At 42.1% G+C, this 25,330-nt stretch overlaps 1 protein-coding gene across 19 annotated transcripts in view; it reads left to right on the plus strand.

Annotated features, from left to right (window-relative positions):
• Nucleotides 1-25,330, plus strand: part of APBB2 (amyloid beta precursor protein binding family B member 2) — a 365,411-nt gene that overhangs the window by 169,354 nt on the left and 170,727 nt on the right. For 11 of the 19 annotated variants that reach the window (XM_082728836.1, XM_082728826.1, XM_082728827.1 and 8 more), the window contains 2 exons: nt 4,654-4,722; nt 18,029-18,844. In XM_082728836.1, the coding sequence (XP_082584962.1) occupies nt 4,704-4,722; nt 18,029-18,844 (835 nt within the window). In that variant the 5' untranslated portion in view covers nt 4,654-4,703. The remainder of the gene's footprint in view (nt 1-4,653; nt 4,723-18,028; nt 18,845-25,330) is intronic. The other 8 variants (XM_082728835.1, XM_082728825.1, XM_082728819.1 and 5 more) reach the window with 1 other exon arrangement.

The raw sequence follows: 25,330 nt of genomic DNA on the forward strand, positions 1-25,330 counted from the left end.
ATTTCTGATGGGTATGCAGCGATCTCTAGGACACCTCACTTTCCTTCAGAAAGCTTACAACCTCGTTGAGAAAACAGGTCATATGTGTTGGAGAAAATGGAGAAAATAGTATGTGCCAGGCTATAAGCTAAGCAAGCAAGCCTATTGTATCTCATTTGATCCTCATAAGTGTCGGATGGCTGGTAATCATGATTTGCAGTTGAATAAAATGTGCCTCAGACATTAAGTATTGGTTCAAGATTCTACAGGTCCTCAGTGTCCATGAATTAGGAAGTGGATAGAGCACTCGGGACTGATGTTACAACTTTCAAAGCAGGGGGCTTGGAAGTCTCTAGAACACCCCTTAGGGAGTGTGGAAGGGGACCCACTACTGGCCTACTTGGGCTTTCTGGGTGGAGACCAGGGATGATAGGTGTCTTGCAATACCCAGGACACCCCTATATAACGAAGAATGTCTTCTTCTGCGAAGCTTGTAAACACCCTACCAGATATTCATGTAGGCAAACAGCATGTTTGGAATCATCTGAGGCCACAAGCCCTAAACATAAAGTGTTTAATATTTTGATGAGGGTAAAGTTTCAGAGTCTTTCTGCATTCCCTTGATCAGCGGTTCTCCAACAGAAAAGTAATGAGCCACCGATGTTATCTGAAATTTTTTAGTAACCACATTATCAAAAAAAAAGTGAAATTCATTCAACAGTATGTTTTATCTAACTCTGTATATCCAAAATAGTATCATTTCAACATGTAATCAATGTTTTAAAATTATTGAGAGATTTTACTTTTTTTCATGCAAAGTATTTAAAGTCCGTGTAGTTTATGCTTCTAGCACTCAATGTACATGCAGAATTTTCAATAGAAATACTGGATCTCTATTTAGATTTCATAAAATGTGTTATTGAAAAAGTAGCTTCACCTACCCAAGAAGTTCTTTTTAACAATCAAGTATCAGTTTATAAATTTAGATTTACTTTCTATATAAATTTAGGTTTAAATTAATTATAATGAAATAAAATGAGAAATTCTGTTCCTTGGTTGTACTAGTCACTCAGGTGTTCGTTAGTTCCAGTTGCTCCTCGTGGCTGCCATATTGGACTGCATGGCTACAGATTATTTTATTATTATTATTTTATTTTATTATTTTTTTAAGCTTTACTGATTTATTTGAGAGAAAAAAAGGAGCATGGGTGTGTGGCGGGGAGGGCCAGAGGGAGAGGAAGAGAGGGAATCTCTAGTAGATTCTCCACAGAGTGGAGAGCCCAACTTGGAGCTCGATACCACAACCCTGAGATCATGACCTGAGCCAAAATCAAGAGTCCCATGCTTACCTGACCAAGCCACCCAGGTGCCTCAGCCACGGATTATTCTTAAAACCATAGATTGCTTTTGTATTTCTCAGGTTACTTTTTTTTTTTTTTAAGCATCCTATTTATTTATTTGACACAGAGAGAGAGAGAGAGAGAGAGAGAGAGAAAGCAAGCAAGAGAGAAAACACAAGCAGGAGGAGTGGGAGAGGAAACAGCAGGCTCCCCGCTGAGCAGAGAGCCCAGTGTGGGGGCTCGATCCCAGGACCCTGGGATCATGACCTGAGCCGAAGGCAGAGGCTTAATGCATGGGTCACCCAGGCGCCCTCCAGGTTACTTTTTATGTAGAAGTAGTCCATGCCTCAAAGTCCTTAGAAACTTTTTATCAGATTAGGTTTATTCATCAAGGGAGATAAATGCCTAGGGGAAAATAGCTCTGCATGTTTGTGCTTTATTCCTGGAGCCGTCTTGCACAGAGTAGGTGTTTAATAAATGTTTACCTTGCTAAATCCTTTTTAGTCCTCAAATTGCAACTTAAATTGCACTTTCTCCAGGAAATAAGTGTCTCCTGATTCTCTCATCTATCCCATGTTGCTTCATTCCATTTTCTCAGAAAACTGAGTTCTTTTCCTCCAGGTCATAGCCCGGTATACACTGAGATGAATAATTTTGTGATTAATGTCCATCTTCCTGGTAGCCTGTCTATAAGTTCCATGAGAAGGGGGAATGTGTTTGGTTCACTAAAGTGTCCCCTGCTCCCTAGCATCACACATGGTGTGTGTGGAATAAGTATTGGTCAGATAATAATAGCACAGGGCCATTTAGAATAGGAAGCAATTAGCCAGAATGTCAATTCATAACTTCATAGAAGTTGGAGTTTCTTTCATGCTGGGGAGAAGGAATTTTTATTATTTTTTTTAAGATTAGATGCTCTGAAAAATTAGATTCTTAGTGTTTGTTCAAGTCTTTTTACTCCTATAAGTATGCCTCTTAGCTTTCTCTCTGTTTATTAATATTCATTGCCTCGAAATAGCTATTTCATCACATCTAGCTCTGCTTATAACTTAAGGTATGCTGAAGACAAAAACTTAAAAAAAAACAAACCTGAATTTTAAAATACTTTTCAGGAGCTGAGAAGGGAATGGGAAAAAGACAAAGGTGAATAAAGGAAGCATCTTTTGCTGTTTCAGGGCAATTTAAAATAAACCCACCCTTTTAATTATAGCAGAGTAATGAGCCTTACCCACAATATGTGGAAATATAATTAAAAATGTATTGTGGGTCAGTAGACCAAGCTGTCGGGTCATTATCGGAATCATAAAGTTGGGAGTAATGCCCAATTAAAGGTACTAGTTTGGAAAGATTAGAAAAGAATTTAGTCTCCACAAATATAAAGCTAAGCAATTTGAATAATGCTTTAGAAAACTGCCAACATTTGACTTTAAAAAAAAAAAAAAAAAAAACTTCTGGGGCACCCGGGTGGCTCAGTGGGTTAAAGCCTCTGCCTTCAGCTCAGGTCATGATCCCAGGGTCCTGGGATCCAGCCGCACATCGGGCTGTCTGCTCTGTAGGGAGCCTGCTTCTTCCTCTCTCTCTCTCTGTCTGCCTCTCTGCCTACTTGTGATCTCTGTCAAATAAATAAATAAAATCTTTAAAAAATAGTAAAATTTTTTTAAAAATAAAAAAACTTCTCCTATAACTATAATAAACACACAGAATTATGCACATGAGGTTACCACTTGATGAATAAATAAAATCTTTAAAAAAATAAATTCTCTGTGCATTTGCGTGTGTGTATGCAGTCACGTGCATGCTTTTAAAAATTGTACTCAAATTTGATTTTGCCCTGCTGTCCATGTTACTCAACACTTAGTGATATGTCATAAAGCCCTTTTCATATCAGCTCGTGTAGATCCACTATGTTTTTCCTAATCACAATACTCCATTGTATGGAGGTATCATAATTTAATGAACTAGCTGTCCACTGAGGAACAGTTCGTTACTGATGTTTGCTTTTATTTATTTATTTATTTATTTTAAAAGATTTTATTTATTTATTTGACAGACAGAGATCACAAGTAGGCAGAGAGGCAGGCAGAGAGAGAGAGAGAGAGAGAGAAGCAGACTTCCTGCGGAGCAGGGAGCCCGATGCGGGGCTCGATCCCAGGACCCTGAGATCATGACCCGAGCCGAAGGCAGCAGCCCAAACCACTGAGCCACCCAGGCGCCCCTGATGTTTGCTTTTAGAACAAGAGTCCATGTAGGTTTAGCTCTAAGATAAATTCTCAGAAATGGAATTGCTGGGATGCCTAGTGGCTCAGCCCATTAAGCATCTGTCTGCCTTTGGTTCAGGTCATGATCCCAGGACCTTGGGATTGAGTCCCTTATCAGGCTCCGTGCTCAGTGGGGAGCCTACTTCTCCCTCTACCTGCCCCTCTTTCTGTATGTGTGCGCTCTCTGTCAAATAAATAAATAAGATCTTAAAAAAAAAAAAAAAGGGAATTGCTGAGTAGTGGGGGTCTATACATTTTAAATTTGCTCAGATGTTTCTAAATGGCTCTTGAAAAAGTTTTGCCAGCTTTTACTCCCATTAGCAAGTTTTGAAAATTCCTATTTCCAGTGTTGTTGCTTTCAGTTATGTGCTATTAAGCTTGTTAATCTCTGCAGTCTGGTAGAGGAAAACAGCGAGTTATTTAAATTTGCGTTTTCTGTAGTTTTGACTAAGGTTAGTTATTTATATGTTTGTTGGACATTTGCGTTTCTCTTGGGACTTGTCCTGCCCTTTGCTCATTTTCCTACAGGCTTGTTCATATTTTTCTTAATAACTTCAAGGAAATTCTTCATAACTTCAAGGAGCTCTTTCTATATAAATGAAATTAGCCACTTTATGTCCTTGTAATGTTAATTTTTTTTCAGTTTGTTTTTTTGTCTTTACCGTGTTTATAGTCATTTTGTATTCCCAAACAGAATGTTTGCTTTTTTATGTGGTGAAATGTACCAGTTTTTTCCTCACTGCCTTCTGAATTGTGCTTTTAATGAGAAAAAGCATTGGAAAGTTGAGACACATAGATAAATAACAAGACAAAGACAGACAGATAACTGCAGCCTGGCATGGGGGAAAAAAAAATCTCAAGAAATGTTTGTGGGAAATGTGGTTAAGCAGAAATTCAAGTTTCAGTCAAATGTGTTTTTACCAACTATAAATAAACAAAAATTTGGATATTATCTGTCAAAAATGTGAAACAATTTTTGGCAGTTTTTGGAAGAATTGTTAATACTATGCTTTTTTTTTTTTCTTGTATGCTTTGTTATTTGGGATTTTAATTTCTCCAATGATCCCTCTTTTCAGATTTCAAATTATAACCTAGTTCCTGCACCACAGCTGGAGTCCTGTGACCCATGTCAGAAGTACTTCCAGGTCAGACCCACTTCCGCATGTTTCAATGCAGAGAAGCAGTTGAATATTAAAACTTGAACAAATAGATATGATGGATGATTGTTCGGATGTTAAACATGGTTTGCTAAAATGACATGTTTTTGCTTGTTCATTAATGTATTAGAAAACGAGATTGTTAAAATAAGATCGAAAAATCCATTGGACTTACGTGTATTTGTGTAATAATTGCATGACTCTAGTAATAGCATAATGTAAAAATATTTTAGTTGATTATAACAGGAAACTAAAGCTATGTCAGATTTTGCCATCGGGTATTGCCTATGGTAGCCTGTAAATACTTACATATAGACAATGAGGTGTTGTTGGTGGTGAGTCTCCATAAACAGCATCCTCGCCATTGTTGGGTTTGTCTAGAGTCGAACTCCCCAGGTCAGTATTCTCCTGGATCTAGTGCTGATTAAGTTTAGGCCTGAAGGAAACCACCTTAATTTTATTGTACATCCCTCTATTTGTGTCAGGCTGGATGCCAGACCATACACGATGTGGTGTGGGATTTACTTCTTTGCCTCCCAGTAATATAACGAGGAAGAAGTAATTGCAGTAACATTTTGAATTAAACACAGGGTAGGACTGCAAATCAAAGAGGAATCTGGGGGAATCCATATTTTGTTAGGGTACAAACCACGAAGCAAATTCTGAGTTTTTACATAAGTAGATTTAAGCCACGGACAAATAGGTATTAAAGTCTCTTAATTTTGTCTTTAAACTCTGGAAGTATGTACAAGCTGTTTTCTCCTTTATGTAATATTTCATGTTCTGTTTCAACAGAAAACTAAATAAAACATAATAGAATAAACACTAAGCTCAGTAGAGATATATGAAGCACAGGTAATAAGTTTTTTATTCAAAACAGCCAATAACAATGTGACAAACCTAAATTCACACAGGAAAATTAGGAACTTAGAGCTGATTCTCAAAGGCCTGTCAGGCAATAGATTTTCTTTATAAATACATATTTGAACAGGCATATTAATTTTGATAAATCAAGGCAAAGATGTGTGTCCTTTTAAAAAAGGACAGTTTAGGGGCGCCTGGGTGGCCCAGTGGGTTGGGCCGCTGCCTTTGGCTCAGGTCATGATCTCAGAGTCCTGGGATCAAGCCCCACATCGGGCTCTCTGCTCAGCAGGGAGCCTGCTTCCTCCTCTCTCTCTGCCTGCCTCTCTGACTGCTTGTGATCTCTGTCTGTCAAATAAATAAATAAAATCTTTAAAAAAAAATAAAATAAAAAAATAAAATAAAAATAAAATAAAAAAGGACAGTTTAAATTGTTGCAAATGATTCCTTTTAGGAACTCTTTAGCATTTAATATTTTTTAATACATGGCAAGATTGGCTCTGTATAGAAACTGTCAGAACAAAGCTGGCAAGTGTGTAAAATGTGTTTTCCTCTCTATGGAAGTGAACTGATCAAATAGCTTCTAGGAATTTCTTACTGTTACTTATATTGTATTATGCTAATGTATTCCTACTTCCTAATGGTACTCAAGTTGCTTTTATTTGCTGGTAGGTGTATGAGATATAATGACACTCTTATCCAGCAGAGTTTTCCAATGACAGGTACTACTATCATATATAAATCTAGGATGTGACACATTTAACAAGGAAAGCAGTATTCTTAATTCAGTGGAGTGTATATTCCAATCATTTTTTACTTGAAAATTCAGGTGACAGCTAGTGCAGCAGAGTCGGGACCAATAACTAAGGTCAGGTAGCCTCCGTACCCCTTTCTCGACTCCTGGGAGCTGTGACTAGAGGGAGCCCTTTAAAAAGCAAACATACCCCAGAACATATACCATTATCCGCCTGTAAGATGCCTCTTGAACCTTTCAGGTTCAACTCACGAGTCCCTTCCAAGCAGGTCTCTCAGCCTGTGGCATAGTCTGGCAGTCACCCTGTTTCAAGGATTCTGTCATTGTTTTAGATTCCCTGTTGGAATTGATGTGAGGCCCACTTCTCAGTTACTCAAGACTACCTGTGTCATCACTTGATTGCTCAACCTGCTTTTTCTCACCTAAACCGGTATTCTCAAGCTTGATCATTTGACTGTATTCGTAGACTTGTTCATAAACATCTAAAGCTGTCTTTAAAACATACATTAATCTTCCAAAGACATTAAAGCTCTTCCAAACAATGAAAATGGCTTAGAAATTGAGCACAGAAAACATCCTTGGAATAAGCATATACTGTCCCAAGCTTTGAAGGTCTTTATTCTTATTTGGATATACAAATCCCGACTTGGGTTTCCAAAACAGCTTATCTTCCCATTTGCCACAGGGGATTTGGGGATGCCAGGCTTCCTCACCCGGCATGCCTTTCTCATTCTGGCCCACCGGTGGACTCCAGCCTACCCTTCAAGACCCAGCTCAGCTGTGCTTTTTCAGGGTGCCTCTTTCCTCATCCCAAATGCCTTTTTCTCTTAAGAGTCTGCCTACTTGAACCATGGCGAGTTTGTTTAATAACTGTTCCTTCTCATTGCCTACTCTGACTGTTCCTTTCTTCTTCTTCTTCTTCTTCTTCTTTTTTTTTTTAAATTTTATTTATTTATTTGACACAGAGAGAGAGACAGAGAGCAAGTGAGCACAAGCAGGGGGAGTCTCAGAGGGAGAGGGGGAAGCAGGCTTCTGACTGGGCAAGGAGCCTGATGTGGGGCTCGATCCCAGCACCCTGGGATCACGACCTGAGCCGAAGGTAGACTTTTTTCTGACTGAGCCACCCAGCTGCCCCTCTGACTGAGTATCTTGAAGAAAAATATCTGGTACTTCTCTGTCGTGTCTCCTCATCTCCCCTTGGGATGATTAAAAAGCCAATCCTCAGGCAGTTAAGTTCAGTGGGCATGGGAAACCCTTAGGTGGGTGACACCTAGCTGTTGAAATCACCCTTATCCCCTAAAGCCTGGAGAAGTTGCCCTGTGACTCAGCTGTGTGAAGCTGCTCCTTTGGCTTTAGAAACTAACCAAGGTTAGGGGCACCAAGGTGACTCAGTTGGATGAGTGTCTAGTTCTTGGTTTTGGCTCAGGTCATGATCTCAGGGTCCTGGGATCATGCCCCATGGCAAGCTCTGCGCTCAGTAGCGAGTGTGTTTGAGGATTCTCCCCTGTCTCTCCCTCTGCCTCTACACTCCCTGCCACCCCCGTCACAAGCATGCTCTCTCTTTATCACTTTCTCTCTCTCCAAAATAAATAAATAAATCTTAAAAAAAAAAAAAAAAGAAAGAAACTTCCAAGGTTCTAATGCTGTGATCTCTCCGCCTCAATGACCCATAACCTTTGCCTCTTTTGTTCAGAGAGAAGTCCTTATCATTTTTGTCACATTGAGAGTTTACTTTCATGAGTAATTTCAGGAAACCAGCCTTCTTTTGCCTCTCCTTCCTAAAAGAAAAAAAAATCTGAGTTATTTCATTTCCTTCATACTTTGAGGTCTAGTTCAAAAGGCAACATTCCTCAGGGTAGAAGCTGGGCTGTTAACTCCTCAGTGGAAATAAAACTGTGTAGCAGAGAACTGAAAATGAAGAAACTGTCAAGTTTCACGGACGAGCAGGGCAAACGTGGAGCTTCCCTGGGCCATTTGTCAATTTCCGATTTTGTCAATGTGTCACTGGAGCACATGGAGAGCAGCAGGGTATAGAAAAAAGAGTTTCCTGTCGTTCATGACAAAAATTTTCCTTTGACAGATGCCTAGAGGTCTCAGAAAAGAGAAACCGAGGGGGCAGGTTTAACTACAGCTTCCAGCATGGGTTTCTATTAGGATGTCATTCGAATTACGGGATTCTGTCTCCGTGCTGGGATCTGGAAAGCCTGGTTAGTCATGGACTTTAAGTAACCCTGGCTTACTTCATTTTTTTAGGCCTCACAAAAAATACTCCATTTATTAACAAAGCCCTTTTTTTTCAGTTGCTGGAAGGAGAAGACTCAGTTTAAAGTAGTTTAAGCCCCCATAAAAAATCAGTTGACTTTAACAGCCAAGAAGCCTAGGGGGTATCCCGTTTCAGGTGTGGCTTGTTTTAGGGATTCCAACAACATCATTAGAATTTCTTCCTCCCTTTCTGTCTCATAGATCTACTTGCTCATTGGTCCTTGCTAATGCTAGTTGCCTCTTCATGGTGACCCTTCAAAGTTCTAGGATCTTCTAGTTCAAGAACAAGAGAAAAGAGAGCACCCCTTTTCTGATCGTTCCACCAACAGTCTTAGGACTGGCTTTGTGTGGGTCACCTGCTTTTCCTTGAGCCGGTCACCACAGCCATGGGGATTTGCTGTTCTGACTGGCTGGGCCTGGGCCCTGTCCGCCACAAAGCAAGGGGCAGTGTCATCTCCGCCTGAAACATATGGGCTGAACCCCTAGAATGTAAGCTGCACACGAGTAGGTGTTTTTCTTTTGTCAGTTTTGCCCACTGCTATAACCTTTGCAGTTAGAAGGCAGCTAGAAGGCTTTTGCATGGCCATGCACACCAGAGAATCTGTTGAATGAAGGAATGAGAGTGTAGAAAGGTTGATTCCCCAAGAAAAATTGTGGGGCTGTTCCTGGTTAAAGAGGAAATGCATGCCGGGCTATAACAGATGTTTCCCTATGGGCGTGCAGGAGAGTGATGGTTGTAGGAATACTAGCTCTTGTGACACTCTCAACTTATATCCATCTCTGCAATAGATATCGGTCTTCCTGCATTGATGTTGGGGCTTGATAACAGCATGGCAAGCAGCTGTAGAGGGAATGGCCAAGTCTTGAGGGCCCATCTCACCACCAGAAATCCAAGAGCAGAACCCCCTCTGTGCTATAAAGACTCTCGGGGTCACCAGCATTTGCTTACCCATTCCTCATTCATTTTGCTTATTTTGTGTACTGTCATATTCTTGGCCTTGAGAAGAGCAGCTAGCACATAGCAGATGCTCAGTGGATATTTAGTTAATGAATGAGTGGATGGATTAATGAATCCAACATTTATTGAGTACTCTTCTATGCCAGGCTGTGTTGAAAGGCCCTGGAAACTCTGGGAATATAAAAATGAAAGGGAAATGCAAATCGAAATGACAACAAGATGTCACTTCATACCTCCTTGGATGGCTAGCATAAAAAAGACACAACAAGTGTTGGGGAGGATGTGGAGAAATTAGAACCTTTATCCATTGCTGGTGGGAATGTAAAATGGTGCCCCTGCCTTGTAAAACCACTTGCAGGTCCTCGAAAGGTCATATGTATTTAATTATATAACCTTATGTATAATATTATGTAACCATATAAATACATATAACTGTATGTATTTCATTATATAACCAAATATATTATATACATGTGATATATATTATATTAATTACATATATAATTAGCAATTCCGCTCCTAGGTTACACCCACGAGAATTGAAAACGTACATTTCATGCAAAGCCTTGTATGTGAATGTTCATAGCAGCATGGTTTATAATAGCTAAAACATGGAAACATTCCAAATGTTCATTAACTGATGAACACTTAAATAAAATGTGGTCTGTTGATACCATGGAATATGATTTGGCCACAAAAAGGAATGAAGTACTGATACATACGACAAAAAGGATGAACCCTGATGATCCACTAAGTGAGGAAAGCCAGTCATAAAAGATCACATGTCCTGTGGTGGTTGTATTTACGTGAAATGTCTAGAATGGGCACTCCGTAAGGACGGAAGGTAGGTTAGTGGTTGCCAGGAGCTTGGGCGTGGGAGGAACAGAGGGTGACTGCTGATGAGCTGAGGGTTTCTTTTTGGGGTGATAATTGCACTCTGCCATTAGACCCTAGTAATGGATGGACAATGCTGAGAATATGCTAAACACCCCCAAACTGTACACTTTTAAAAGTGAGCTGTATGATATGTAAATTATATCTTGATAAAACTGTCCTAAAAAATGAAAAATGAATAGAACAGTCATTGCCCTCAAGGAACTTACAATTTAGAAGGGGAGGTAGATATCTCAGTGTCTGGAAGTGTTGATGGGAACAGCCTGCTCCATACCTAGCATGGAACAGGCGGCAGCCATCGTTGTGTATAGGAATCAGAGGAAGGCTAAAGGAATGGGGTTTTGAAGGATTCATAGGCGTTTTCAGGTGGGGTATATAGGGTTGGGGGGGTAGGGGAGATGAGGGCAAAGGACATTCCTAGGCAGGAGAAACAAACTCCTTGTGCAAGGGGAAAGAATTGAGAAGGGGCTTGGCAATGTCAGGTAGGTTGATTGTGGCTGCCTTGTAGACAACAGGGTCGGGGTTGCGGGGTGGAGCGGGGTGCAGTGATGGGAGATGTGACTAGAGGGTCGACTGAGACTAGCATAGGGGAATTTGAAGTGGTTGTAGAGTGAGCTTTTGAATGAGTAGATGATTGACCCGTAGATGGTTTTAAGCAGGAGAGCTCCATGATCAGTTTGTTTTCAGAATGATACAGGGCAACACGTGATAGGCTAGGCCACAGAGCTGTGGTGCTTGAGGATTTAGAAAGAAACTGATAAGTGAGGCAAGCCTGAAAGCAGGTGGGGAGGAGGTGGGAGGGGGAAATGCGATTTGCTAGAGGAACACTTCAAAGAAAACTTAGAGTATTCAGTAGGATAAGAAACTGATGAAGGGCTATCCCTATGCTTCCGGTCTGGGAAATGTAGGGTGGCAATTCCCTGAGTTCTTGCTTCGGGTCTTGCCCACGTGTCAGTGGTTTTAACTCCATCCCCCTAAAAAATTTATAGGGAGTATTAGACCAAGTGGTCTTTGATCTCAAATCTATAGTAAGATCATGGGAGGCAAAGATAAGTGGAAGTGGCTTGAATGCCCCAACTTCTGGGCCTCCATATAGTACTAGTATTGGGAAAAGCAGGCTAAACTGTCTTCCATGGAGAAGAGTGAAAGCAAAAGTTGGGTGAGGGGGACTGGTCCTCGGGCAGAAGAGGACGATAGCTGTCCTTTCATTTTTGTAGCCACAGAGAATTAGTTTTTCTCCAGAATTGTTAGTTTTTATATTACTGTTGTATCGCTCTTTCCCATCATATATGATTCTCTTCTGTTCATTGTTACTAACGATACTGGGGGTAAATACGAGGAAGGAGGAAGGCCTGGAATTGGGTGTTGGGGAGCACGACGGTGACAGGAGCCTTGTGCCGTGTGCACCAGAGCTGTTCATTGCAGAGCTTGGAAAACTTGGAGCTGGTAGGATGACAGCTGATGAGAAATCAGGTCTGGTAGAGAAGTATACCAGTCTGTTCTGGGTCACAGCACATGTACTTTTGACTCGAAATAGCCTTTTCTTCTTCAGGGAGTTATGGCAGAATTGAACAAGAATGTTCTTGAGCCAAGACCAAGGAGCAAAAGAAATCAGTCTGGATAGTATCTTGAAAGATTTTATTTTAACTCTTGCTCAGATGCTAGAGAAAAGCTAGACTTTTAATATAAACATTTCTTGAGATGTTAACGAAACACCTTTTTTTGGTCCCATTGTATTCAATGATTTATTCTACAGACACGCATGGAGTACCTACTGTATGCTGTGCTCCTGTTCTGGTCACTGGAGGTCAGTGGGAAACTCCAGCAGGGCAAAAATAACACACTGGGGATGTTGCTGTCATAGAGATGAGTGTAGGAAGGTTTGGGAATATAGAAGAAGGAGCCCTGGAATCTGCCTGGAGAGGCAAGAAGACAGTTCACACCTGGGTGATACCTACCTTGAATCTTAAGGGTGAAATAGAAACTTGCCAGATAGGAGGGCAGGATGCTGAGAAGGTGTGCAAGACAAGGAAGGGGACACACATGATCAGAGCGTTCCAAGTGCTTCTGAAATCATTATCTGGTTTTAGTGGTTTTTGACCTTGGCCACACATTGGAATCACCCTGATGGGCCCTGGCCCCAGGCTGATTGAATCAGACTCTTTAGGGTGTCTTTAGGAGTGGGCCTTAGCCTTCTGTGCTTTTTAAAAAAGCTCCCCAAAGGATGCATGCTGCTGGGGTTGAAAAACCTATCCTTGTTCCTAGGACACCTGTTTCTTGACCTTGTGGAGTCCTCACATCCCTTGGCCTTTTCTTCCCAGCTCTCCATCCCCTTCCCGGCTCCATTCCCCGTCCTCTCCAGGCCATACCCAGAATGCATGCCTCGTCTGTCCCCCGACCTGCCACCGAAATCCTGTCCGCCTCTGGGACTATGTGTTTCCCCTCCCATTCAGTAGGTTGCCTTTTCACTGTGTGGATGGTTTCCTTCAGCTGTGCAGATTTTTTGGGTGGATGCAGTCCCGCTTGTTTATTTTTGCTTTTGTTGCCTTTCCTTTTGGTGTCAAATCCAAAAAACTATTGCCAAAACCCATGTCAAGGGGTTTACTGCCTGCGTTTTCTTCTAGAAACTTAACGGTTTCAAGTCTTAGGTTCAAGTCTTTCATCCATTTTGAGTTAATGTTTGTGTGGGGGTTAAGGGCCGGGCCCGCTTTCGTTCTTTTGCATGTGGCTGTCCCATTTTCCCAGCACCCCTTTAGTGAAGAGACTGTCCTTTCTCAGTTGTATACTCTTGGCTCCTTTGTCATAAGTTAATTGGACATACATGCATGAGTTTATTTCTGGGCTCTCTGGTCCGTTCCATTCATCTGTGTGTCTGTTCTCATGCCATCAAACTTCACATTTCTTTTAGAAGAAGTTTCCAACTCTGTGTTTCTCCCACATGACTATTTCTGGACTTGTTCTTCTCCTCCTGTTCCCCTAGCCTGCTTCCCTTGGGGCAAGATTTTCCTTTCACAGAGAAAGTGAAGGCTGTCAGTTCTGCTTTTCCTAGAGTTGGTGTCACTCTCTCCACCCTTCCTCCCTCTCCGTCCTTCCCTCCTGAAGAAGTGTCCCTTGTCTTGGGCAAGGCTGGTTCTTTCGTACCTGCTGTGGTCCCTCATCTCATCACCTGGATTCTCCCTTCTTCATCTGTCCCTCTTCCGTGTTTCTGTTTATCCCTTCTCTGTCCCTCTCTGTGTTTCTGCCTTATAAGCAATAACACATCACAAAGACTCTTAATCTTTAAAAAAACAAAAATGCCTTCCTATAACCCCAAATCATGGGCTGCTCTCCCCTGCCCCTTTGTTCTTTTTTTTTTTTTTTTTTTAAGTTTTATTTATTTCTTTGGCAGAGACAGATCACAAGTAGGCAGAGAGGCAGGTAGAGAGAAAGAGAGGAGGAAGCAGGCTCCCTGCCGAGCAGAGAGCCCGATGCGGGGCTCCATCCCAGGACCCTGAGATCATGACCTGAGCCGAAGGCAGAGGCTTCCACCCACTGAGCCACCCAGGTGCCCCCCCTTTGTTCTTTAGTGAAGTTCTTCATGGTCACTCTGCCCACCTCTGCCCTTCTCCCGAAGCTGTGAGGGGCGGAAGCCGCCCATGTTCTTATCATCAGCCAGTGCTGCTTCATGGAGGCCTGGTCTTCTCGCCCTGGTCAAGAGGTGAATGCCTAGATTCAGTATGATGGCAGTGAGAGGGAAGGACTCCCCCCTGCCCTGTTCCCCGTACTTAAGTCTCCCATGCCCACTTGTTCCTTCCCTACTGTCTTGATAGGACTATTGACCGTAGCTTTCCAGGTGGTCTCCTTGCATGTGTTTGGCTTCCCTTTGATAAATGTCAGAGTCAGACCCTAGTGCCAAATGGGAGACCATGAAGATGGGGCTAGCCCGTCTGTTTGGTTAGGGAGGCACCCTCTGTCTACATCATTCTCCTCTCTCCCTGATGACCTCTGGTATTTTAATGGCCTCATTTCCATTGCTTCTTTAATACCTTTTCACCAGAGTCATCTTGGAGAACATGCTGGAGGAAAGATGCCCTTTCCCTCTGCTACATAAAGGAAGACAGCACACACGCGTGCGTGCGCGCCCACACACGTATCCTCTCCCTCGCTCTCTTTCTCCCTCACCTTCTCTCTCTGTGTCTTTCTCTTCAGCCTCCTCCATTCTTCATTCTGTTGAAGTACTTGATCTTCTCTGCCTCAGGGTCAAGTCCAATCCCTTGGAGCATGTCTTGTGGGACTCTGCCTGACTCTTCCTCCCCTTTACCGCATCTCCTTTTGCGTTTTGATTTGTGAAGACTCCCCAAATGCGAATCCGGCCTCTCTTACCTTCAGATCCTCTCCAGACTGAGGTGGGAAGACCACTCACTCCCTTGTACCTCCCCAGCTCCCATCCTGGTTGAGTTTTATCACATTATTGTGTGTGTGTCTTTAGCAAGGCTGAAAGCACTTAGCAGGTGGGATCTTGTGTGTCTCGGTTTCCCTACTCCCAGCAGGATGCCTGGCAAGAAGAAAGGGCTCAGTAGATATGGTGGCCTGCAGTATGGCGAGCAGAGACGGAAGCACGTGAGGAAGGAGGGAACCATAAAATAATATGAATCCCTAACAGTATGCCAGGCCCTGAGTTAAATGCTGACAGCCGTCTCTCTTAGTTTTCAACAAAACTCAGTGAGGTGAAGATACCGTTACTATCCTGATTTTACAGTTAAGAAATGGACAGTTTAACTAACTTATCTGTTATAACAAGGAATTTGGACTTATTCTTAAGCTTTTGGTCTCCAAAGAAAACAGCTCAATGGAAGATTTAAAGAGACATTGTAAGATTTTCTTTGCATTAAAAAAGAAACAAAAAACCACCTACCTCTACACTGAGGAATTTTTTTCCTATTATTAAACTCTTCTGGACCCGACATCTTTATCCCATCCTGTTGGTCTGTTTGCTTTCTCTGTGTCGGTACAACAGGACTGTTTCTATCACTTGGAGCTAATCAGGTGGTAAATTTGGGGCCCCTGGCAGGCAGCCCTGTGCTCTGTCCCTTGGATGTAAAGGGGTGCGGTTTGTTGACACATTATGGTTATTACTATACTAAATCCTCGGGCCCGCATTTCTCATTTTAATCCTCCAAACAATCCTGGCAACAAAAATGCCCCATTTTTCAGACAAGGACACTGAAGGTCAGGTGTACTAGATCACTCAGCTAGTAACTAACCTGTCTCCCTGACCCCGAGTTCTTTGTTCTTAACGTCGTGGGCACTGCTTCCCACTTTCAGGGGCCTCCTCCTTTGAAACCTTCATCTTTCTAGGAATTTGCTAACTTTTGCTTACTTCTTTTGACCCCAGATGACCGCTTAGCTGATAGTTAACTCCCAGAGACAACTGTATACTTCATAGCGTTAACTTGGCTGCCTTAGTTCTAGATGTGAACCTTTGATTTAGCTCCCAGGTGATACCATCATTTAATATCGAAAACACACTCAAACTGTGTTCAGGCTTTGATCTACAAAAACAGCACAGACAGAGCTGTTTTGTACAGGATGGTCCTGTTGTTCTAATGTAACCCGCCCAAACCTCCCCTTTGTGATTTCTAGCACACAGGAGAGTGACAAAGGGCATAGGGAGGACGGTGTGATCTAGAAGAACATGGCTAAAAGTTTTTATAATCTGTCACACCCAGTATATAAAAGCTATTTAATCACCTTGAAATTTTGATGGTATTCTTTCTGAAAATGTTTATGGTTATGAGCAAAGTAAATAAAACTTTCTCTCTAATAACATTGCTAGAATATAGTACCTAACATCCTAAGATAGACTGATAGAAGTTTTTTTTTTTTGGCCAGGTCTTTAAAAAAGCCAAAGATTTCCTACTTTCTTATAGTAATGTCATTCTGAATACCCAAGAGTTTTCTCTTGTGTGCCCATGTTACAAATACGTGTCTCGGGGAAAATTCTGTGGGTTCAAAGTGAGCCCTTTCCTATCAAGTGCTGCTCTTGACTGAGGGTAAATTCTAATCTGTAATACACAGAAGTGGTAGTAATAGTTAAAACAATGTAATTTGTAAAATACGTAGTTATCAGAGCATTGTTTGAAAGGGAGCAACAAACTAAACTCAGTTTTTTATAGGGCTCAAGGCTTCCTATAAAATGAACCCCAGGTGGTTAGTTACATTGCTGGGTAAGCAGGAATCCTGATAAAGAAATGGGGTCTGAAGTTTAACCACTTGGTTTACAGCCCTTAGCTGTCTCTGTGGGCCACACCGTCATTGCATTTATGAATGTGGGCCCTGCTTACAGCATTATGTTGCCTACCTTTCTAGAAGTACATGGACTCCCGGATGAGTGGGTGACTCTTTCCTAAAGTAGGCAATCCTGAGTATTTGAAAGAGAAAGGAGTGCCTCTAAGCTCTCAAATGGAGGAATACTCTTACCTTTCTCTCCTAGGGAGATCCCTGTTTTGCCTAGGGAGTGGAAGAGGGAGTTGTCACAATACAATTTTAGGAATGTTGGGAGCTGTGCTTTGGTTCATTTGCCGGTGTAAACTCACTGAGGCCTCTGTGGAAGGCAGAGGATCAGATAAGAAAGAGGTCATTCTTCACAGACTGAGAAATGTGAAACCTTGGGAATTCTTGTTGATGAATTTTATTCCCTTCTAGTCTGAGAAACCTTTCTTTCTTCCAAGCAAGAGACATATGGAATAAATCACTGATGGTATGAGCAATATTTGAGATAAATGCAATTGTCAGGTGGTTTCCTTGGAGTCCGGCAAGGGCACATGGGGACTATGAACAGCTGAGTCGGTATTGTAACTCAGTGGAACATGTTCAGACTCCTTTGGGGGCTCTAACCCAGCAGTAGCCTAGGGCTCAAGGCTGCATTATTAGTAATAGTTTTGTGTGTGTGTACGTTCTCCAGTAACTGAGCCATTTCTCCAGAATGTCTCTTTCGTACAAATACTAAGCCCAGGTCAAAAATACTCACAAAGATATTAGCAAACTCTAGTGGAGATTTGACTTTTCTGGGCATTCGGAACACAATTTCTAAACGTGGCTGAGAAAAATTACCTTGGCTGTATGGCGCATCAGTGAACAGTGACCTTTCAGGTTAACTAAGAAAGCTGGAGCCCCAGCTGATTTTTGAGCAACTTTTTTGTTGCCCAAAGGAACTACAGAATAGAAATGTGATGTGAATGTTTAGAAAGGGGGTTATTTTCAAGGCTGTGAACAATGACCAGAAGAAAATGCTTTTATATGACTACAAAAGGGAGAGTCTAAATAAACTTTGGACCCTTAGAAGACCTTTTAGCTTTTCTAAAAATTGGCTTTTATGTACCCACATTAAGCCTTTTATTTGTTCCTATTTAATTTATGAGTGAGCAAGGAAAACAAAGAGGAAAATGGGTCAATTCTATAAGAATGTATACAACGGAAGCATTAACTCTTTCAGTTTTTTGTATAAAAATGTTGGCTCACTGTATGCTAAGCGGTTCAGTTCAGTCATGTCAGGCAGCTACTGACGAGTTTCTTTTTCTTTCCAGCTGACTCAGGTGTAGACCCTGTGGCTGTGTTTATGGCCAGCAGCGGAGCCACGGACATCACGAATCGCAACAGCCCCGCCACACCACCAAATACCCTTCATCTCCGTTCCTCCCACAATGAACTGTTGAATGCCGAGATAAAACACACCGAAACCAAGAACAGCACGCCCCCCAAATGCAGGAAAAAATATGCACTAACTAATATCCAGGTGGCGATGGGCCTCTCCGATCCGGCCGCACAGCCCCTGCTGGGAAATGGCTCCGCCAACATCAAGCTCGTGAAAAATGGGGAGAACCAGCTCCGGAAGGCCGCAGAACAAGGACAGCAGGACCCCAACAAAAACGTCAGCCCCACTGCAGTCATCAACATAACTTCTGAGAAGTTAGAGGGCAAAGAGCCCCACCCGCGTGATTCCTCAGGCTGTGAAATTTTACCCTCGCAACCCAGGAGAACCAAGAGCTTCCTCAATTACTATGCAGACCTGGAAACCTCAACCAGAGACCTAGAGCAGAGTGTGGGCAACCAGCACGGGGCTGTGGAAGAGAAGTCGCAGCCGGGCCAGGGCCCGGCCTCCACCATCATTGGGAATGGCGAGGTGGTGCCGCAGAAACCAAACAAGGCCCAGTTCAGCCCTGAAGATGGTCCAGCGGCCACAGTGTCCTCCAGCCCAGAGACCAAAAAGGATCATCCGAAAACGGGGGCCAAGACCGATTGTGCCCTACACCGGATCCAGAACCTGGCACCGAGTGATGAGGAGTCCAGCTGGACAACACTGTCCCAAGACAGTGCCTCCCCCAGTTCCCCGGATGAAACAGGTACCTCCCCCCCTTGCCTCCCCCCCGGTAAAGGGAGTAGACTCATAGTGGCACTTCCTTTTGGTGTGTTCTATTATGGATGAGGTTAATCTCTAGTCTGACCAAAAATGAAAGCCCCCCATTTGAGGGCAGAGAACTCAAGCCTGTTGGGGTAAAATTAGGCGGCTTGTGTGGAAAATACTGTTACATTTCTCAGTTGTTTCTTTTTGGTTCCTACATTGGTTGCTTGTCCTGGTAAGCATTTTTGTGAAAAGAAATGTTTCCGTGGCGTTAAGTATAGTAGAATGTCACCTGTTTGGAAATGACACCACCAGTGTTTAGGTGAACTTCTTCAGTATACTATCTAGAAATCCTGGGTTTTGTTAAGCGAAGTAAGAAGAGATACAGTTGCAGGGGACACATGTATCTTTATTAAAAGAACCAACTATTTTAAAGTTCTCGGAATGTATTTATGATCACACTAATGAAAAGTTAGAAGTTTACAAAATTTAAATTTCTGCTCATTATAGATATTTCCCTTTGACCTTTATGGGGGAACATTTCATTAGCCTTGTTCATGTGATATTTGAAAGTAAGAAAGAGGCGTTTCTTCTCTTTAATATATTCAGAAGCTCAGGGTTTTAATGAGTCTAATAGAGACCAGACTTTCTTGACCTTTGTCTGTATCCGTAACATCTTTGGGTTTGTCGGAGGAGTCCCAGCTGGGACAGAAACGAACAGATTCTAACAGCCAGCTCCTTTCAGTTGCCTCTTTTCTCTGCTCCCCCAGTGTACTGCTGATAGATTAAAATACGTAGTGTACTTTGTCGTATCTAAATTCAGCGTAAACAAGCACTCACCAAGGCCTAGTTCTCTAACGTAACCCAGTAACCTGGCACCTACCCTGTAGGTTCCAAGGCTCTGTTCATGGGCTGTCGTTGTAACAGATCGTACCACCACGGAAGGAAAGAACATTTCTGCAACCTACAAGGCAGAGAAATGACAAGGACTCTAGATAAGGAAAAGAGAAGGAGAAAGTGAAGACATTGACTTTTTTTTTTTTAAGTGTTTTTGAAGTGCCCTTTAAAATTGCGGTTCTTCAGATGATGGATTTCATCATCAGCCCGCCGTAGCCGGATATGGCAGTAGGGAGGTTGAGATGAGTCCATTTCGTCTCCTAAATGTCTAGAGCTGCACGCTGCTGGAAGCATAATTATGTTTAGTAATATTCCTGAGTTCATAGCTATTACATTTTACGCACTGGGAAGTATCCTATCCTATCACTGATGGACGCTGTCACCTACCAGTGTTGGATTCACATCAAGGACTCTTTGAGCTTCTCCCAGCCAAACTCCTCTGCTGTTTTCAGCAGCACCACCAGGACCTCCTTGTCTCCCTCCTGTCCTGACAGCCGTCCCGTTGCTCTCCCAGGCATGGCACTGGCCACTGTAGGCAAATTTCAAATTTCACCACATGCTATTAAATGTACAGTAAAGTCTCCTCTGTTCCTCCCGCTAGCCCCTTTCCCCAGTGATGACCACTGTCGTCGTCGTCTTTTTTTTTTTTTTTTTTTAATTTCCTTTCAGAAAACATTTTAGGCCTATACCCACATTTATAATAAATTTTAAGATTTACCCACATTTTATGATGATGCTATTTTTTAAAAAGTCCCTATCTTTTAGAGCTATATACTCATATATAATAATAGATATAATGTAATATAATATATACTAATATAAATAATATCATGTATGGGATTTTCTCCAAAATAACTGAGGTGGAGATAAAAAAAAGAAAAGAAACCAAACTGCCCCAAAGCTGATAATTATTAAAGATGGGTCCATAGGGTTAATTATTCTGTTCTCTCTAATTTTATATCTTTAAAATGCTCCGCAATTAAAAGTTAAAATAAGAAAATATTACATCAGGGCGCCTGGGTGGCTCAGTGGATTAAGCCGCTGCCTTTGGCTCAGGTCATGATCTCAGGGTCCTGGGATCAAGTCCCGCATCGGGCTCTCTGCTCAGTAGCGAGCCTGCTTCCCTCTCTCTCTCTCTGCCTGCCTCTCTGTCTACTGTGATCTCTCTCTGTCAAATAAATAAATAAAATCTTTAAAAAATAAAAAAAATAAAAAAAATATTACATCAGATGGTTTTACAACTGGTTGGCTTTTTCCTATTAAGGATGTGTTTTGTAGGGCAGCACGCACAAGGACATGCTGTTTCTCTACCTCAACAATAGCCATGCTAGTCCATGCTTTTCAAGACCTGTATTTTATTTACTGATTCCCTCACTGCTGACTGTTTGCATTATTTCTGTCCCCGGCCCTTTTCTTGTTGAGTGTGGGCATCCGTAAGGGCCTGTGGAGAGGCCGGAATTCAGGTTGAACGTGTGCACTCTGCTTGGTCCACTCTGAGTCTTTCCAGGACTCCGTCCTGGGGTCTCCTCTGCTCAGCACTCCTTCGCTCAGTGTCCTGGCATCACTTTCCGTTAGTTTCTCTGGTGCTTGGCCCATGATGTGAACTGAGCTAGAGCTTTCTCGAAGCAACGAGACAATACGCTCATTCTCCTCTCTTAAAGTCAGTTATAAAGGCCTTCACATTTTAAAGGAAGATTGACAATATGGTGCTGTCCCTTCATAGGTGGCTAAGGATAGACATTTTGAATCAAATATGCCCAAAAGAATGTGTTAAATGTGACTCTAAAGCAGCCAGACTGAGTTTTTTAAAAACATGCTCAAGAACCAAACCTGTGGAATTTTTTTTTTTTTAAGATTTATTTATTTAAAAAAAAAAAAAAAGATTTATTTATTTTAGAGAGGGTGAGAGAGAAAGCACATGGGTGGGGGGAAAGGAAGATGGAAAAGGAGAATCCCAGGCAGACTCCTCGCCAAACGTGGAGCTGGACATGGGGCTCCATCCCATGACCTTGAGACCATGACCTGAGCTGAAATCAAGAGTCAGATGCTTAACCAACTGAGCCGCCCAGGTACCCCCAGACTTCTGCTGTGGTTCGCCATATGGTCACTTTGGGATCTCTGCACTTACTTCAGCATGCTCAAGGTCTCAAAATATTAGTATCAATAGTTCTGGGGAATTCTCTGGGAATTTCCTCATAGCCAGTTGTGAACTCCTACTGAAACGAAACCACTTTACTTCATGATCACACTTCCGAGTTTCCGGTAGTACCCACTCCATAAATTAGTGAGTAAAATAAAATCAATGAATTTTCAGCATTTGTGTTTCTTTTGATTTTGTCTGTCCAGTGAAATCTACCATTAATGTTTACATTAATCACAAGCAGTTCAAATAAAATGGGTATGTTTCACTTAACGATGGTAAAGTCAGTGTATATTATACATTTCATGTAATACACACGTTTATATCTATAAAAAACACAGGCACTAACTGTTGAAAGAAAAGAAGAAATAAGGCAAATTTTTGTAAGATCCTGGTATGTATCGCCAGAACACCTAATACTGCATACCAGTCTGTGTTGCTGAGTGTGTATATTTGCTTATCTGCTTTGTCTTAAGTAAATACTCATCACACACAGTGGCATGTGTTTTATGACCAAATCACCGCTCAGTTTTCTTTGGATTGCAGACTGTGCTTTGGGGAGCAGAGAAAAATAGAACAGACTCATTCTACCTTCGGGGCATCCTTTCCAAGTTAAACTGCTATCTATAAAATAAAATGCCCAGGCTAACCCAGAGATTGACTACTTTCTATTTCTCTTTCTTTCTGAATTGCCCCCTCCAGCATTTTGGTAACTCCCCCAACCCCCGCCCCAATTAATCATCTGTACAATATGTTGCCCCTCTTTTCCTCCTGGGTCGTCTGCCCTCTGAGAAAACAAGAGCCTGTTAGGAAAAAGAAAAACATCTGTGAAATCACTGAGTTTCATAGGGGTTTACCAGAGTTAAAAAAAAAAAAAAAAAAAAAAAGCCTTGATCCGGATTCTAAAAGAAAGGTTCACATCCCGTTTTGGTGCTTAAAGGTGAGAACTTGTGATCTGTTAGCATTTTGCTTGAAATACCATTCCCTCCATGGGCCCAGGGGAGCACGGTGACTCAGAGAAGTATGAGTTAGTCAGACTGTATGTCTTCTCTCCGGTAGTCTCCTGCTGGTTTATGCTGGTTGCATGAAAACTTTTGAAAGATACAACATGTTGATGCTACCGGGCTACAGGTTTCAGTGCCTGGTTGGTACCAACCTGTAACTCAGGTTTAACTGGGGGCTTCATAGAATTAAAGATACAGAGTGTGAAACCGGGTGGATCTTGGGGACTAGCTACTCCAACATTAGGTTCAACATTAGGTTCACAAAGGCAGGATATACAGAGAGAAAACAAAATCTAGGTGATGTGGCTTTGGGCCTTAATGCTTCATGAACTTAATCGTTGAGAGCATGGGTTCTAGAGTCAACTTCCTGAGTTTGAATCTCAGCTTGGTTAGAGGCAGGCAGTCCACAGAGCCTCTCATGTGTAACGTGGGCGTAATGATAGGGTCTGGCATAGATCAGCTATGAGGAGTAAGTGAGAGCATTTTCAGAGGGCTCTTAGAACGGTGGCTGGCATATAGCACGAGTTTAATAAGTATTAGTGCTTCTTATAATTAGTGGTCACCATTATCGCTGCAGCAGTGGGATGGAAAAGCTTGCTTCTTCCTTAATGATGGGTTGCCTCTATTTTGGACTCTGATTTAGTTAGGACCTTCTGCATCCTAAGAGCAGGGATCAGTCTGTCTTTACCTTTGTATTTGTGTTGTCAGTGTCTGAAATACAGCAGGTGAACTTAGTCAATAAATGATTGACTGAATAAAACTGGAGGCCATCTATAAACAGCAGCCCTGGTGTACTCAATCCTTTGATGTTCCAGTGCATTCAACGTCTGATTTTGATGTTGGGTTTGTATTTTATAACTTAATTGACATAGTTGCCTCATAATAGGTGAGACTGGAAAAAATGGTTACTAGGAAAGGTACGGTGAAATTCTGTGGACCTACTGTGTGTCCATGGAATCTTGTTCGTGCTGCTTTCTCCTACTCAGGTGTCCACAGTGGAACTTGAACCAGTGTATTCAGAAACAGCATCCAGTGTTTTCCTGCCACACCATCACCTTGAGACGTATATCTGTGACCTCCAGAGCCTGACTATGTGAGATTTAAACTTCAACTTGGTGTGTGTGGTAGTTACCTTGAGAGTTTGGAAAATGGAAAACTGTATTTTAGAGGATCTTTCTGTGCTTATAAACAATTGAGATCCTGCTCAAATGGCATCTCCTTTGTGAAACCTTTCAAGACCCTTGGAGTTATTGGACGTCCTCTCTCTGTATCCTAAAGAAATGTTTTCAGAATTCTTTTATCATGTTCACCTCAGCCTTACTTGAAACCATCCATTGAGGCATAGAGCTCCATGAAAGCGGGAGCCAAGTCATCATTCTGTGTGGATACGAACCTCTTCAGAGAGTACGTAGTGCATAGTAAAAGGCTGTGTAAATGTTACCTCGTTGCTAGTTGGGTGGCTGGAGCTGGATGAGAAACATGCATGGTCTCTGAGGGTTGCTCGGTCAAGCCACTCCTTGACTTCTTTCTGCAGAAACAGAAAAAGTAAGCACGGGTTGTAAACCACAATTGTGAAGAGCACTGGATAAGACGATTTCTATTCCAGGCTCCTAGGAGCAATGGAGAATGGGGGCTGGTCGTTCAGTCCACCACAAACAGTCCTCATATTTGAGTTTATAGGTCTGCAAGTCAGAAAGGCTAGTGCCAAGGAAAAGGACCGTTTCGATTACATTGGCATTTACACTTCACCTTGGCGTTGCAAATTGATCCGTGTTGCTTGAGAGTTGACTCCTTTGATGTTATGCGTTGATTGGTTTCCAGTACCAAGGCCAGCAAAGTGGACCTCTTCGGCAAGCTGGCTAGTTGGTGAGAGAAAAAGCCAAGGCACAAACCTAATTATGTTGACATAATTGGCAGCTCTTCTTGTTTCTGGCTTTGGCTAACTAAAGAGTGCTAGAACGTTGCATAAGTTTATACTATTAACTCTTTCAGAAACTTCATTTAAATGTTCATTCTTTGTCAGTTGTTTTCTGGTAATTTCAACTACAAATGATTTTTAAATTGCTTTTCAGAAGCTCTGATCCCTTAAAAAAATAACTCCAGTATATAGGAAAGGCCTCATTTTCAGCTGGTTTGCCCTGCTGAATTAATTTTAATCTTTTAAATACCCTTTGGTGATTCACTAGCCTTCCTGTCTTGTCTTCTCAGCTGAGTTCCATGATGTGACAGGAGGAATTCAGGAAGACAGATGTGAGATGTTTCCAGAATAGCTCGGACACACTGTGTTCTGGGGTAGAGGATATGATTTCCAAATTAGATTTTCATACCCTGGGGGTAAGAGATGTAAAAATAATTCTTGTCTCACCTCATGAACTTAGGGAAGAAAATGATTTTGCTCAATTAAGTGTTTTGGAAAGTTCTAGACCAAAAAAAAAAAAAAAAGTAT

Source organism: Mustela nivalis (genome assembly GCF_964662115.1).
Source record: "Mustela nivalis genome assembly, chromosome: 4".
NCBI lineage: Eukaryota > Metazoa > Chordata > Mammalia > Carnivora > Mustelidae > Mustela > Mustela nivalis.